We start from the raw sequence: 16,262 nt of genomic DNA, 5'->3' as shown, positions 1-16,262 counted from the left end.
CTGTTGGTGGCTCTTCATATTTTTCTGAACAAATAGGACAATATTGATCGATTCATTACCAAGAAAATCAACAATGTCATAATTTATTCCTCACTGAACAAATGCCCATACAATGAATCTATGCGCACACTTTCCCCAGTAAGCCAAAATTTGAATTGACGTTCTTATAGACTTGAGTAGCTAAGAGAACCTAAAATTTTTTGTTATATATTTAGATTAATATGCCCATGATCGAATAAAATATTGTTTAACACTGTCGGACTCGGAACTTGGACCTGGCAGAATTTGCAGAGATGCTAAAAATTAACAAGAAAACTAGTAAATTTGATTGACTGCAAATAAAAAGTTAACGAAATGTCGCACGGCGCACTCCTATGAAAAACTAATTTGGCGATTCTGCGCCCTTGCTTTACCTAAATGAACCACTCTTTCATACATTGCATAGTCGAGATATACGCTCTGCGTACATTTACCCACTGCGCTAAGTTACTCCGAATCACTCTATATATTTGGGGCCTGCAAGCAGATCCTGAAACAGGTTAATTTTATAATTTTTGATCGTCCCAATTTTGATTAAAAATACAAGAAATTACGTTCCTTCTCATTCGAAAGGTGTCTTTCCTTTCCTACACTTAGGGAGCATTTTTCCATTTTTCACAGGGTGAACCAGAAAAAAGTAACATTGAGATAGTTCTTTACCCTCAAGAATTAACTCAGCTTTGAAATAATGTTTAATATGGAGACAAAAACTCGAAGAATTAGAAATAAAGCAAAACTATACTAAACAATCACGAGCACTTTTTTAGAAGTATCTAGGGTGCTAGTATCGAAGCAATGCATGAAGGCAATTAATGAATGAATCTCCATAAATTTCGATTTGAGTGAGAAATCTTTGTATCTTGGGGACTGGAACTATAGTTGAGAGAAACTTGCATAGCTATAGGAGACAATGTTATGTTAAGCGAGAAACTTTTTCAGTGGTTTGGTACTCTATAAACTATGTATGTTAATTTTTAACGTTGATTTTGAGGGTTTATTATTCAGATCAAAACGTATGTAAAGTAATAAAAGTGAAATTCAAAAAAAAGCTCAGATAGAATAACCTTTTTCGGACATATTCAAACTAGAGACCTTAGGTATAGTGCCAGATCTGGAAGTCTAATATCCTCGTCTCTAGGAGACCCTAATGCTGGGTTAAGCAAGGAAACTTTTGGATCTATACCTGGAATTGTCACCACTGACAGTCAGCGTGGAGTGGAGTAGAGTGGAGAGAAATGGAGTATATCAGACTGGAGTACCTAGAGATGTGGAATCAAATGAAGTAAAGTTGACTGCAATAAACTGAAATGGATGAAGTTGAATAAAGAAGTTTGAAATGAAAATAGATAGAAAATAAGAATTCTGTGCGTTTTTTTTACAGACTGTACACTATTTTACTGAATTTGAATACTTATTCCTGAGATGTCGTTCAGGAAGTGGTTAACTTAGGAATGTTGTAAACTTCAACGAAATCAGAAAATATTTCTCATAATAGATTGTACTAATTATCTGGTTCTCATGTTCCAGCTACATAAACAAAATGCCTCATGAATACATTACCCTGGGGTAGCCGTAAACGAAGTCACCGTTACGTACGAACCGAATGTGAAGACCAAGAAGAAGCAGAGGTGGAGGATATAAAGATGGATGAAGGAAGCCCAACGCGAGAGTGTTGTTCATGGAATCGCGAAGTTAACCTAGTGCTTCTACTTTCTTCGTTACTTTCTGTGAGGACCTGGTCTTGATTTTTTTTGGAACGCGCACCAAAAAAGGGTGAGTACCGTTTTTGGCGAGCACAGAATCTCGGGCGAACGGATGTGTCCGGTAAACCAGGTTGATGGAATTGATTATCTCGTGAAAAGCCGGTTAGACGATATATTATTATTTCTTGGATCTTTTTATGTTGTAATTTATTTGAATGATTTTTTATCACATCGACAGTTCGAGAAAAACAATTCTCGGAAATTCCGGTTGTTTTTTTGGTCCATCAATTTCAACAGTAAACCTGTGAAAGCGAACACAAAAATATAATAACTCTCCTGAGGTTTTCAAAGTTTTGAAACTTGTGAATTATTCGTAACGTCCGAAAATTTTTCTCGGAGACTATCAGAAAAGAATTGTAATATTTGGGGCAAAAAACTCGTGCTGTCAGACAATTGTTTTCTCAGTTTTGATCCACAATTTATTAATTTTGAAGGTTGAAGTTGAAGAAAATGAAAAAAAATTATGTACCTAACTAAACTAAACCATTGGAAATGGGCCCAAAAAATAGATCATATAAGTAGGTACAATGAGTTCTAAAAATTTGAACCCACATCAAAAAATTTCCTAATATCAATGTGTCAAAAAATATCATTTTCAGGAAACTGAAACGGTGTACAGAAGGAGAAAAAGGAAATTTCGATCAAATGTAGATTGTCCATATATTTAATATTATATAAAAATAAAAAAACAAAAATAAATAATTTTTTGTTTTTCATTTTCCATAGTTCTAGATCCATAACCTAGATACAAATTAGGCGCACCAATCTTATCACTGAAATTATATTGTGCTGAAATTTCCTCTTAAATATTATTTTTACATACCTATCTAATCAGTGAGATACCAAATTTTCGCCAAAGAAGAACAAGCATCTAAAACAGTTTTCAACTATTGAACTATGTTATACCTACCAGTTGGTAATGTTAAGAATTTTTTGAATTAATATGGATATCCTGTATATACCTACAAGATGAAAGTAATCGTATATTTGTTTATATTGAGTAGTTTAACTTTAATTATGCATAAAGCAATATTCCTTAAATTTTGAAATTCAATCACAAAACGCCCTGTATAATGAGGTGAACGAATGTTGAGTGTTTTGATTCATTATTTAGAACAAGTAATCTTTGTTTTTCCAACTGAGTTTTTAATACTTCGTATTTCCCAACTGGCATAAGGCATAATTCTCAAAAGAATCTTGATCTCCCAATCATGTAGATCGAATAATACCTGAAAAGAAATGATTTAATGATTTTTGACTACTTGCCCGGAACCCCATTGATTAATACTCAATGGTAGAACGCAACACTTCCTTCTCATGAGTCAGTGTAGGACCCAGTAAAATACTGGAGTTACCTCGTATATTTAAAAAATATAGTGATATAAAGATTTCGAATTTTCTTAACTTGATTTACTGTGCCGAACCCCTATGGAAAACGCATTGCTTTAAGTATCTTGTTTTTTTTTTCAATTGGACCTCAAATTTGAAAGTTTTCATATTCCTAACATAAAATAAAATTAAAGTTTGGCCATTTTTCCATGTTCAATTTAAAAGTTCATATGTATTAGGATTAAATATAAGTAGGTACACCATAAACGAATAGGTACATATAATACAGGATTTTTGTGAATGATTATCTACTTATAACATTGCAGTGGGCGTCTAAATATTCTGATTTTGCAATCTCAACATCTCAACAAACAAGGTTCAATGAGAATTGGGAATACAGTAATTGAGATGACTGTCGATTTCAAAATTTTAAGATATCTGTGAGTTTGTTTGAAAAATTCAAATGAAATGTTACAATCATTCATAAAGACGCTGTATAATATATCTACTATATCTTCTTTTTTCTTCTTAGTGACAAATCTTTCTGGAAATCTCCGATATCAGTTTATAATACAATTTTGTGGGCTACCGTGTATATTTCAATTTATCACAGATATATAAATTTTTAACAGCCCTACAACTTTTATAAAAGATTTTTATAAATTTTAATAAACCCATCTATCCATTGTTTCAGTTACTGAAGAGAGAAAAACCTTCTGATTTCATTTCTATGATCTATCTGTAGAAATATTTCAGAATGGTTTCCAATCGTCAGTAACGGCCGTTTTCAATAAACCTATCTATCCATCGTTTCATTTGCTGACCATTGGTAACCATTCTAAAATATTATTATTATTATTTATTCAGCAATAGTAACAGACAGATATAATCTACAGATAGATCATAGAAACGAAATCACATGCATTTTCTATCTGCAGTAACTGAAATAATGGATAGATAGCATTATTGAAAACGGCCGTTAGTGAAACTATGGATAAGCTATGAAAATAAGTCACTAAGGCCAAACGTTTTTACCCATATCTATGAATCCCATGATAAAATCACCAGGTGTTCGAATCCAAATGATATTGAATTTATTTTGAATTTGCGATCATTTCTGAGACCACACTGTAATATGAGGTTCCCTAGCTATCTTCTTCCTTCGTAGAAAATGGACATCTACACATATACATCTCAATAAAAAAGGACTCAGACGATTGTTTATCTCTGAAATTAGTTATGAAATAGTTTTCTTCAGCTATCATTAAAACCAATCCCATAGATTCTAGAAGCAGATGATGATTGCCTGGAATCTCTTCCTACGTCGTAATTTGCTACTTCTTGTCATGACAAGTACTCGTTTGAATTATATCTGAATGAAGAATACTTCAATAAGTAGACATGCAGAGATGGTAGTGTATGTTTACAACTTGTCTACGTGTCTCATTAAAATAATTCTCGATTTGTGCAAGCTTGGAGTAGATAACTGAAATAATTTACCCCTTATCAAGTTATCCGAGAGGTTAGAGGTAGTTTATGAAGTACCTACCTCCATTTTTTGAAACGCAGTGAATCAAGATTCGAATTGTTATGGGATATAATTTGAAACATATACTAGAATATAGATAATGTACATGTGTAGATCAATTCAGTATTAAATGAGACATCGAGCTGAACACTTGTATTATTAACATATTTTATAATTTATGATAGTTCATTAATTATTGCATCACATAAATTTTTATTTCTTGCATCGAATGACAATTTAGATAGAAAAGACGAAATTAATTTGTCAGTGCAACACAAAAAATGGATAGGATAGGACTTTTTCAATAAAAGGTATTTAGATCGATCAAAATTCTGAAAAAAAAGATACTCAATTAGGTATACCATAATTTCTTATGACAATGTCTTGATAAACAACAATGAGTTGGAATTTCTTTACAAATATTCTAAAAGTTGAAAAGAAAAAATTTAAGGGTTAATTTTTTCAGATGATGCAATTGAACTGAAACTGAGAGGAGTACCGATACAAAGGCTTGTGCATCATTTATTGGCGATCTTATCACTAGAAAATAAGAAAAAACCAAAAGAATATTTCATTTACCTCAAAAAACATAAAAAAATTCAATTCCATTAATTTAACCATGTCATCCCTATAATTTAAAAGGTTTCATTGAAAAACCCACTCAATGACCAAATCATCCTCAGTAACAAAACAGTCTATCCATTTCTGGCACAAAACACTAGGGTTGCCAATTGAAAATCTCAACTGTTGTCCACCTCTCGTAGTTTGCATGACAAACTTTTACAATTTTACATGAGAAGATTCGTAATAAAATAAAATTTGAGGTATACGAGCATTTTTCTACAAAATAGTGAATACCGATGGCTAGACAACTAATTCAAGTTACCAGTTATGATCAAATCTTCTTCTGCTTCAGCTCTCGTATGTAATTGGAGAAGACAAGCATATACCTTATTCGAAAAACCAAACATGGCTTAATCTTGCTAAAAAAGAATAGAACGACAAAAATAAATAACTATCTATGTTCTCAACATTACAGGACGCTCCTTTTCCGTTTGCAGCTCCGGTAAGAACTCGTTTGCCAGCGTGACTTCTTTTGACATCAATTAAATTTTATTGTCTTGTTACTGATTGATATCGATGGGACTACTGTGACGTTTCCTGAGTCTATTTTGTTCGTTTTTTAGAAGGTACTACCTCTTCGTGATTAATTGATTTTGTCGGAATTAAATGAGTATTAAATCATTTCAAGTCGAATCATTAGTCAAGATGTACTTATTAGTTTCACATCTGGAAGATCTGGTACAACTTCCTCCTCAATGAATACCTATACAGGGTTCTGCAATAGTGCGTTAGGCTTCCATAGCTGCCAAACCAGACGTTTTAGAAATTTAGTTGAAAAGCATTCCCTTTGTACTTTCAATTCTGCATCTCAGGAAATTATTTTCTAATATACAGGGTGTTCCCAAATAAAATTATTCAACAAATGAGTGATTTTTTAAATGGAACACCCCTTATATTTTTGCATATTTTCAATGCTCTTCAATACCTCTACCATGATGCAAAATATTAGGGATATTTTTCCAACGGTACGGATCTTATTCAGAAAAAACTGCAAAATTTCGACGAAACAGTAGTTCGGTAAAAGCCCTTTACCGATTTCCAAAAGCAATAGAAACAAGAATTTTATCAGGATTTATTTTAACTTAAGAATTTGTCTAGTCATCGTTCCTAAATGATCAACCTCTCTTATACAGGGTGTCCGTTATCAATGTCCAAATATGAAGAATTTCAAATTGTTTTTTCTCGATTTTTTCAGATGTAACACCCTGTATTTTTTCCATGATGATGTATACTTCATTCAAATTTATTTTAGCAGTCGGTTGGCCATGAAATAATTTTCTCAAGTTTTTGTAACTAGAACGAAGTAAGGTTGGCACTCATGAAATGTCGTTAATGTCATAACGCCGTTGCCACAACTAATATCAATTTTTATTATGAAAATGTCGAAAGTGATTGAAAAAAGAGACGGGGTTTCAGGAAGTGCTATTTAGAATTCAGGTCCGCTCATTCAAATAGTCATACCATGATATTCTAAAATCCACAATACGTCAGACGGTAGCGAACATATTCAATGTAAGAGAATTTATATAATGTTTCATCTGAATCTAAACGACATATATTTCAGCTGGATATTTCCACAATCAGAAAGATTGTGAATGAAGAGGATGACAAAGAATTTCCTTCTATTGGGAGACCCAAAAAAGTGATGGCATTTGAGAATTTTATGTTTGAGTGAATTAATGCGAAAAGTTTACTTTCGATTTTCGATAAATGTCATCGGAGAATAAGTTCCCTAAAATGGATTTTTCTATTTTTCATTTGACTTGTCCTATACAATGTAAATGTCTTTAGGTACTAATAAATACATATAATTATTATTATTACATCAATGTATTACGATGAATAGCCACAAATACGCTCAAGTTGCCCTGTTACTTGTTATTCATGTGAAATTTTGGTTCAAAGGTGAAGTTCATCTTAACTTGAAACTTCCTTCAATTCCCTTTACATCCATTGATGCAAGCTGATTTTTGTTGAAGAATTTAACATTCTTATAATTATCTGTCAATTCCTTCGGGAGATACCCATTCCCAACCACTGCATCATATGCATTTCATCTTCGAGTTATTATTTTTGAAATCTACAAATGATGTAAGCCAAAGAAGATAACGAACATTAACTCTCCTCAAGCTAGTGCATATTATGATATACTGATCTCTTGTATTTTCCATGCAAATAACTGGATTTGGTATTCCTTCAATCAGTTTGTATAAACTTCAATTATGTTCGTCACATATTTTCCGAACAGATTCGACATTGTGATAAAATACGTGATAACAGAAACTTTTACGTAGAACGGGCAACATAGCGTTGATTTAAAACCCAAAAATGTTTTGACAAGCTACATAACCCCACATTTTCGTACTATACAGAGTGAAATGTGTCAAATTTCCATGGCCAACCGACTGCTAAAATAAAAGTGAATGAAGTATACCTACATAGTTTAAAACCTTACATTTTCACTCCTGCGTGCAACAGGTTTTGAACTGTGTACATCATCATGGAAAAAATACAGGGTATTATATTTGAAAAAATCGAGAAAAACAATTTGAAATTCTTAATATTTGGACATTAATAACGGACACCCTGTATAAGAGAGGTTGATCATTTAGGAACGAAGACTAGGAAAATTCTCAAGTTAAAAGAAATCCTGATCAAATTCATGTTTCTATCGCTCCTGGAAATCGGTAAAGGGCTTTTACCGAACTACTGTTTCGTCGAAATTTTGCAGTTTTTTCTGAATAAGATCCGTACCGTTGGAAAAATATCCCTTATATTTTGCATCATGGTAGAGGTATTGAAAAGCATTGATAATATGCAAAAATATAAGGGGTGTTCCATTTAAAAAATCACTCATTTGTTGAATAATTTTATTTGGGAACACCCTGTATATTAGAAAATCATTTCCTGAGATGCAGAATTGGAAGTACAAACGGAATGCTTCTCAACTGAATTCCTAAAACGCTATGGAAGCCTAACGCACTATTGCAGGATCCTAGGATGAAACTCGCTCGCTAGGATGAAGCTCGCGCACTAAAAATTGAAATCCTCAATAATTCAGTCAGTCCTACTTCAGAAATTATCAAATATTTTTGTATTAACCAATTTATTCAAAGCTATGATGAGAAACAGTGAAAGAGAAACAGAATTTGGAACATAATTCTTTTTAGAAACGTTGGCGTTTTCCTAGTATCAATAGGTACAATGAATCTAAATTTATAGCAAGTGCATACAGCAACAAAATTTTCCTCCACATTCGCAGTACAAATCAGACGGTGTTTTTTTTAAGAACAATAAGCTGGTGTTTCCTTACTGCCTTGTTCAAAAAACTCGACCAACTATTGTTCTCTTTATATTATTAGACATTCTTCGCTCGCCCAAACGTACACATGTTAAAATTTAACATCATTGACTCGGAATTCGCGATAGAAAATAAATGATCTTATTTCGATCGGTGTCATCCAGGCCTAACGGTCGCACGTAGTATAGGTACGTGTTAAACTTGAACGGTTAATATCTAGTTGAGAGTCATATGGCTGGGAACCACAGGCACATGGTTTAAAATGACTATCATTATATACGTATTTTGACATGTAGAAAAAGGACCATTTGCGCCAACCGGTAATTACTTTGGTAAACAAGATAACTGACCACGTACGAAAACCGAAGCTTCTTGATGCTCTTCTCTCTGGTGGTAGTCCTGAGGCAGAAATGAAAGAAGTTATGTATATGGGAGTTTTTGTAGGCAACAAGGCAAGGCAACTCATCTTTTTACTCGAAAAACACGAGGAAGAAATGGGGGTTTTTATGTTTGAAACCTCGGAAATATCATCTAGCTCTAGAATATTGTTCACCATCAAGAAGCTAATGACACGAACTCCAAACAGATGAGGAATTAAAGAAATCATCTTCGAGTTTCGAATCGACAAAAATTGAAATTTGTACTTTCCCGTTGAGTGTAGGAATGAACATATTCACGACTAATGAAATTGAAATGCATTTTATTCAAAAATTGTAAATTTAACTTTTCGAAAGTGATGGGATTTTTCCGAAAAAAACCTGAAATGGAAACTGCAGTGACATGGATTCTACGATGAATTCTGATGTGACTTAACAAAGTCATTGTGTACATATATAAGCGCCATAATTATAATCCATTTTTTTATTGTTCTTTAAATTATTATTCAAATTCTTGGCAAAAATTCGGTGTTTTTTTCAAACAAAAAAATCGATTTAAGAGTGTATATTACAAAAAATCGTTTGATTTCGTATATGTCTGATATCATTTAATTCCAATTTCATTTTTCTTAATAGTCAGGTAAGACCCTATTTTCAGTTTTCATTCAAAAATTAAATTGAGACAGTTCAGGAATTTTTCTATGAACATCAGCATGTGACATTTCATAAATGAAGGATACAATCCATATAGAGCAACAATAGAAAAATATTTGCAAGGCACTAAAAATCATGATTGGAACGCTTTCATAATTGGAGCTACGCCCAATTCCATGAAATTTTACATCATACATGTATTATTGAGGTTTTTATAGCATTTTTAATTTCTTTGTTATTAAGATGTGATGAAATTCATCATATTTCGGAAATTTGTACATAAGAAATCTGAAAAAAAATGTATACCCACCCTTGAAACAACTGCATGTCATTATTAGGCAGAAGATCATACATATAGATACCAATTTTAGAAACATCGTTGTTTCAGTTGTAAAAAAAATGATATTTGCCATCCATGTTCATTATTATAAACCATCCATAGATACCTACATCGATGCTTTGCATATGCATCCTATCCACATATGGGAAGATAAGAAGACTATGTTTTCGGAGTTTTAGGAGTGTATCTAGAATAAAATTATACTTACCGAAAGTAGCACCATTATTTCCTATATGACAATTTTCTTCTTTTAGGCAATATAGCTACCATATCCCGAAAAAAATCTATGACTGCGAAACGGGTTTCAAAACTTTTTTTAATTCAATTACCAAATAGATAAGGTGTTATTGTGTGAAAAGAAAAAGTGTATTTTATTTTAAACAAGAAAACATCGATAGTAAGATTGAATTCATTGAGTATTGTACTCAATGATAATATGATACTTCGATAGTGTCTAGGTGATATTTTTATACAACGATGTTTTTTTTTATACATTCCTGATTAAACGATATTTGCATTCTCATCAGTTATTAGACAAGTATTCAAGTATCGATTGAAATTCAATCTGGGAGGACTCTGCATCTTCTATTCTTCTCATAGGATGTTATAGACCTAGCATCCGCTAGGCTGATTTTCCATCAAAGCAATACCTATCCATTAGAGACATAAATAATAATAACAATGATAGAATATCGATATAGCTCTTGAAGATGCTGATTAAATTTTATTTCCTTTTTTCAGTTCAGAAACTCGAGATGAAGAAATTACTACCAGCAGGTCTAATCCTAGGCTATTTTGCCATCGTAGTTCTCGCCTTTGGGGGTAGCGAGGACAAATTCATAAAAAAATACGCTATGATGAAGGTGAGTGGATAATGTGCTGGTCGATTATGATTTTTTTTTGGTAACTCTCCTATACTTCAGAGAGGTTGCTTCACTTCAAAAACGCGATACAAAACAAGCTTGAACCATCTTGATTTTATAATGAATGTCAATAATTATGGCATCATATAATATTCTCCACCAATTAATCTCGTTCCTACCTATTAACCTATTCAAGTTATATTAAACTGTATGACGGAAATAGATAATCCAGAAGATTTTAGAATGAAAAGTCTAGGGACATGTATCTAATTTTATTATTACATACAAAGTACATAATTGTAAATGCAATTCTTCAATTTTCTTAATTTTTCTTAAGGTCCAACCTTGAATGATTCATCTATATATTTAACCCTTTTTTATCTAGAAGTGTACTCAAAATTACTAAGTAGGTATATGCAAGGGGAAAAAGGTACATACTAAGCTCTTCTGACAAGTGACTTCGGGAGTTCACGTATTCAATCCAGAATCGAAAAGTATTAAAGTATATGGTACCTACCTAGTTTATTATTGCCCAATAGGGAATATTTTCATGGAAATAAGTTTAAAAGCTACTTCAGTACTATCAGTTCTCTTTTAATTTGAAAAAGGGGTTTCAGAGTAACATCACTCGCGGAAAATTTAAAAAGAGTCGTTATAGTCACACAGATCATCACAGGTTATCAGTTTTTTGGATTTTTTTCAAACGCCTACAATTTCTAGATTACGTGCCTCAAGATTTCTGCATTTTTCTTCATTCCCTCGCTACCTGATGAACTTTTACTGATATCCGACTTTACGTTGAGTCTACTGCTAAAATAATAGACATGGCAAAATATCATTATACACATGATTCAATTATAGTCCCGCCATTTTTTTATGGTGGACTCATCTGAATGAAACAGTTCATACGGATGTCTGAACGGATGATAGCCTACTTAACTGAATTTTTTGTAGTTTCGTCAGACGTGTATTCTAAATAGTAGCAACTCAATAAGTATAGCGATCGCTACTCAATAATAACAACAACAATAATAACAACGTCATCTTCATTCGTAATGAAACTAAATGACTTTAAATAATATACTTTTATTAACATCTGATACGAACAATAAGTATATGTTTCGATTATGTGGCAGATTGATGAAAAAAAAACTTGGTAGGGGGCCTAATGTCAGGTTATACTGATAATTTCTTCATTCTAGTCTAAAGTACACCGTTATACCTACCGCAGCTATGAAAAAGTCCCACACTTCATAGTATAATTATATGGAAATTTTTCTTTGATTAGCGCCTAGGTGTACCTAGTTTTTTACCCTAAGAATAGCGTATTCGGGAATTAACGATTTAACTTTTTGTTATTTCCGGACTATCGCGGACGATGTTCATCCTGTATGAGCAACTTTTTGAATTTAATTCATCTACGAAGCATGTTGGTTTTTATTTCATCATTCTTGTAGTTTGATAAACGTGGACGACGCGGACGTTGATGGAGAATATGCATTAACGATGCATTTGTTAACACAAGTTCGATCAATAGTTAGATTGTGTCTTGTCTATTTCAACTCCAGACTTTACCTTTTTTTACTTTTTGTCTAAAGTTTCCACTTTAGACAAATTTCTGGCTTCCAAACCCTAGAGAATTTTGATTAGAAATTTTTTTAAATGGCAAATGAAAATCAATGAACATCAATTTTATATAACAATGATCTTTTCCATAACGAAAAATGAATAATTGATTTAAAATGAATCCGTTTGGATCAGTCAATCTAGAGCTTGACTTTCTATAGGCTCAGTATCAATGCATTCCTGATTCCTGATTTCCTGATGGAAAGGTCCGATTGGTTTCTTACAGAGAACCTAATTCCTTCATATAACCAATTAAGATTGTCCCTTAGCGTTTGTGTCACCTTATTGCTAAGTGTCACCTAAAATGGGTTTAGGTTTCCCCTTAAATTCAGGGATCGTTGATGAGGACGGGCCTTTAGACCAAAGACCCGGCAATGTTTTCATATATGAGATTCTCAACATTGTCTTCTTGTAAAGAGGTTGACGGTCTACGTAAGGTATAGAATTGAATATCTTCTTGAGAGTGTTCAATGTACCTGAATAACAACAAAAAAATGTAAGGGGTGATTATGTGGTGAAAATTAAAGGGGGTATTTGGTATAACATTTCATGAAAAACCTCGCCCTGAAAAAGTTACACCCTTCCGAATATAAAAAAAATTTGTATTTTTAATTTTCCCTGTATACCTATTAATCTTAAGACACGAAATTTGGTGAATATCATTTGTCAATGAAATTAGACATGTTGAATTTTTTTTCAACCCTGAAGTATGCTCAGAAAGGGTTGAAGTAGTGTAGTAAACCTTCGGAGGGGCGTTACTTTTCCGGGGGAGGTTTTTCAAAAATTTTCATACCAAATTCCTCACTTTAGTTTTCCTCAAAAAAAATCACCCAGTGTCATTCTCAGATACACCGTCTCACATATCAGGTTAGATTTTTTGGTTGTTTCTTTTCAATCAAAACTATTCAGTTCTATATATCCTATTTTGTGGATGAATTATTACTCCTGTTTATTTTCAGATTTATGAGAGCTGTTTTGGTGCAGAAGTAGTCAAGCAGATAAGGAGAGAAATGAAAGCGGCTTGTGCCAAATGTGCTGCGTACGAGATGCCTCAGATGGCACAGCCAACAGAAAGACCATTACCAACAAATATACCACCCCAAGAAACGCCCCATGATACAGGAAATACCCTTTATCCACAACAACTGTTCGATCAGGAGAAACTGAACCAAGCCATTCTAGCTTACAGACCGGTAATTTGTTTGCCAAATAATATTTGTGGGAGTAACTGCAACTTGGTCATTTAGATGAGAGTAGGTACACAATACACATACCAGTGACTTGCACAAAAGCATACTTACCACTTGCACATACCAGTCAGGTACATACGTGCGTATAGATGTTAAGCATACCTATACGTAAAATGCCATGTACCTACTTAGGTAGCTTGGCAGCTACCATGCAAGAAAATTGAGCAACGTTATTTGATTTAAGGAAGTTGGAAGCTGGTGATCAACTGCTGGTATGTGAGTTGTATATACCCTCCATAGTGAGTTGTTTAATATACACAGAGTAATTCAAAACGAAAGGGAAATCCAGATACTATACGTTATTCAACAATATGTCAATTAAGCTCAATAAGCCTCACAGAATGATGTGATCACTGACAACAGAACTCTATATACCTACTAAAAAATAAACAATTTGCAGAATCCATTTGGTGCACCTCAGTATAGGCCATACTCCCCAGTTTCCGGGTTCTACCCATTCAACAACCCCATGTACCAAACGCCTCTGTTATATCCCGCATACCAGCAAGCTGGACAATATTCACCATATTCATTCCCAATGGTAGCAGGCCAACCTTATCTGGGTGGCAACAGAATGTCGGTAAGCATAGATCAGAAATATTTTCTCATGGGCCGATATTAGCGGATCGATATGAATACATTGCAGCCTTTTTCCAGCAACGTACTAATTTTATATGTAACGTTATTTCTTTTTCAGAGGGATTTAGATGTAAGAAGTCAGCTAGAAGCTTTAACCTCTAGAATGAGCGGTAGAGTGAAAAATGTAACATGTGTCATGCAGGAATTGGGATATCTGGATGATAATTTAGAGCCAAATTACCTCAAAATAAGTGATAGAATCAACAATTTACCAGTGTCTGAAGAGCTAAGGAGGGATATGTTGGATGGAATCCAGTTCTGCCAACAATTTTCGGTACGCACTGAATCTTTAAAAATATATTTGACAAATTTAAGACAAACCGGTTTACGGATTACGTGTATTCAATATGTTTAATTTTATTGAATGTGAAAAAATCGATAATTTCAATTATTAATGAGAAATGGTTGCGGCAATATTTCGATAGCAAAAAAAATATAACCTGCCATTCGTGATTATATACAAAAAATTGATTTTGATCAAATATGTACTTAATAAATAAACAGCTTAGGATATAGGTATAGTAAACCAGAAAATTCATAGAAATGAAATTGAGTAGATCTTCTATATGGGTATGGGAGGGTATAAGGCAAAGAAAATTTTGATGCATGCATGATGTTCCCATAAAATGTCGGCATATGATATTTGACTACTAAGACTAGGTGAATTTAAGTTCGAAGATAATTCCAGCATATACGACTCTCGCTTCGTAGGTATCTGTTGATTGATTTTTTTCTCAGAAACCTTTACTTATAGCGAAAAATTTAGAGACCTTATTTGTTCAAAATAAATCAAGCTATCAGAAATTAATTTTTATAGAATTGATATAATCTGAATAAGTATGAATTTCTTGCGTAACCAATCCTAGGGAGGACTTTTTTTCTGCATCTTGCAATCATATATAGCGGATGAAAATAGTATCAAAATTTTTTGTAGTGTTGCTTGCTCCATTGAGTCCGCTCAATTTTATTTCCGTCAGTTTTCTGGTTCCTAAGAAAAAACGCATAGTACAGAGTGAGTCTTTAACTCGTACGAATATTTAAACAGTAGTTGAGGTCCAAAGCAACACTTTTTTCCTTCACCATTTTTTCCGAATCGGCTCGGTTTCAAATTTTTCATGTTGAAAAACCATCTCGCTATGGGAGTAAACAATAATAGAAATCATCTTCTACATTTGTGTGATATGCGGAGAGCAACCATATAGGTATCTTAGATTTTTCGATATAACTAAAAAATAGTTCAAAAGGAAAAAATCTTAATAATAATAATAATAATAACTGTCCTTTAATAGCCATCGACCGAAGTCCTTCAGCCTGAAAAAATCTTATTGGTATACCTCTCTCCACAATTGTGTAGAAAACAGTCAGTTACATCAGTTGTCACGAGTTATACTGTTTCAGCAATGCGTTCCTGAAATAAAGAAAGAGAGGGCCCCTCTTTCTAGAGAGCTTATCAGACCAATGTTCTTCTTCAAATGTTACAAACACAAGAAACTGGAAGCTTGTGTGATGAAAGATGTAAGAGAAAAATACGCCGGTGTTGCTGACGAGGACTTGGACGACGATGTTGAAATCCGAAGGCAAGGAAGGGACCAGAAGTTAGGAGAGAAAGATATGGACAGTTTGGCAACCGACATCTACGAATTTTTATATGGAAGTGATACAAGTTTAGATTTAGACAACATTTTATAGGACAATATGAATGTTTCAGAATAAGACGCCAAATTTTTAAAAATAAGTATTTGATACTTCTTTACTATGGAGCGATATTGATCTCTAAGTTATTTATTATATGCTTTTTTATTTATTTGAATTTTGACGGTAGAATATATCTGCCACTTACATATTTTACTGTTGAAATTTGAATTGGGTGGAATATGGATCTGCAATAAAAACATTTACGATTTACTCATTTTTGCTATTTGTTATTTT

At 33.1% G+C, this 16,262-nt stretch overlaps 1 protein-coding gene across 1 annotated transcript; it reads left to right on the top strand.

The window, feature by feature from the left end:
• The first annotated feature begins 1,317 nt into the window (after positions 1 to 1,317).
• LOC123311795 lies at positions 1,318 to 16,238 on the top strand. The gene is made up of 7 exons (XM_044895886.1): positions 1,318 to 1,368; positions 1,567 to 1,812; positions 10,697 to 10,818; positions 13,404 to 13,637; positions 14,095 to 14,274; positions 14,392 to 14,607; positions 15,732 to 16,238. The coding sequence occupies exons 3-7, from the start codon at positions 10,711 to 10,713 to the stop codon at positions 16,020 to 16,022; spliced, it is 1,029 nt and encodes a 342-aa protein (XP_044751821.1). The 5' UTR covers positions 1,318 to 1,368; positions 1,567 to 1,812; positions 10,697 to 10,710; the 3' UTR covers positions 16,023 to 16,238.
• Positions 16,239 to 16,262: the final 24 nt, after the last annotated feature.

Source organism: Coccinella septempunctata, chromosome 4 (assembly GCF_907165205.1).
Source record: "Coccinella septempunctata chromosome 4, icCocSept1.1, whole genome shotgun sequence".
In the NCBI taxonomy this organism is placed as follows: domain Eukaryota; kingdom Metazoa; phylum Arthropoda; class Insecta; order Coleoptera; family Coccinellidae; genus Coccinella; species Coccinella septempunctata.
Note: the sequence above shows the minus strand (reverse complement) of the source record. Positions and strands in the feature narration are given on the sequence as shown.

Bases quoted from the DNA above. Each gene is read 5' to 3' on its own strand.
- LOC123311795 (XM_044895886.1), top strand. From the start codon at position 10,711: ATGAAGAAATTACTACCAGCAGGTCTAATCCTAGGCTATTTTGCCATC. The intron at 10,819-13,403 runs GTGAGTGGATAA...GTTTATTTTCAG, and splicing joins AAAAATACGCTATGATGAAG to ATTTATGAGAGCTGTTTTGG. The intron at 14,608-15,731 runs GTACGCACTGAA...ATACTGTTTCAG, and splicing joins AGTTCTGCCAACAATTTTCG to CAATGCGTTCCTGAAATAAA.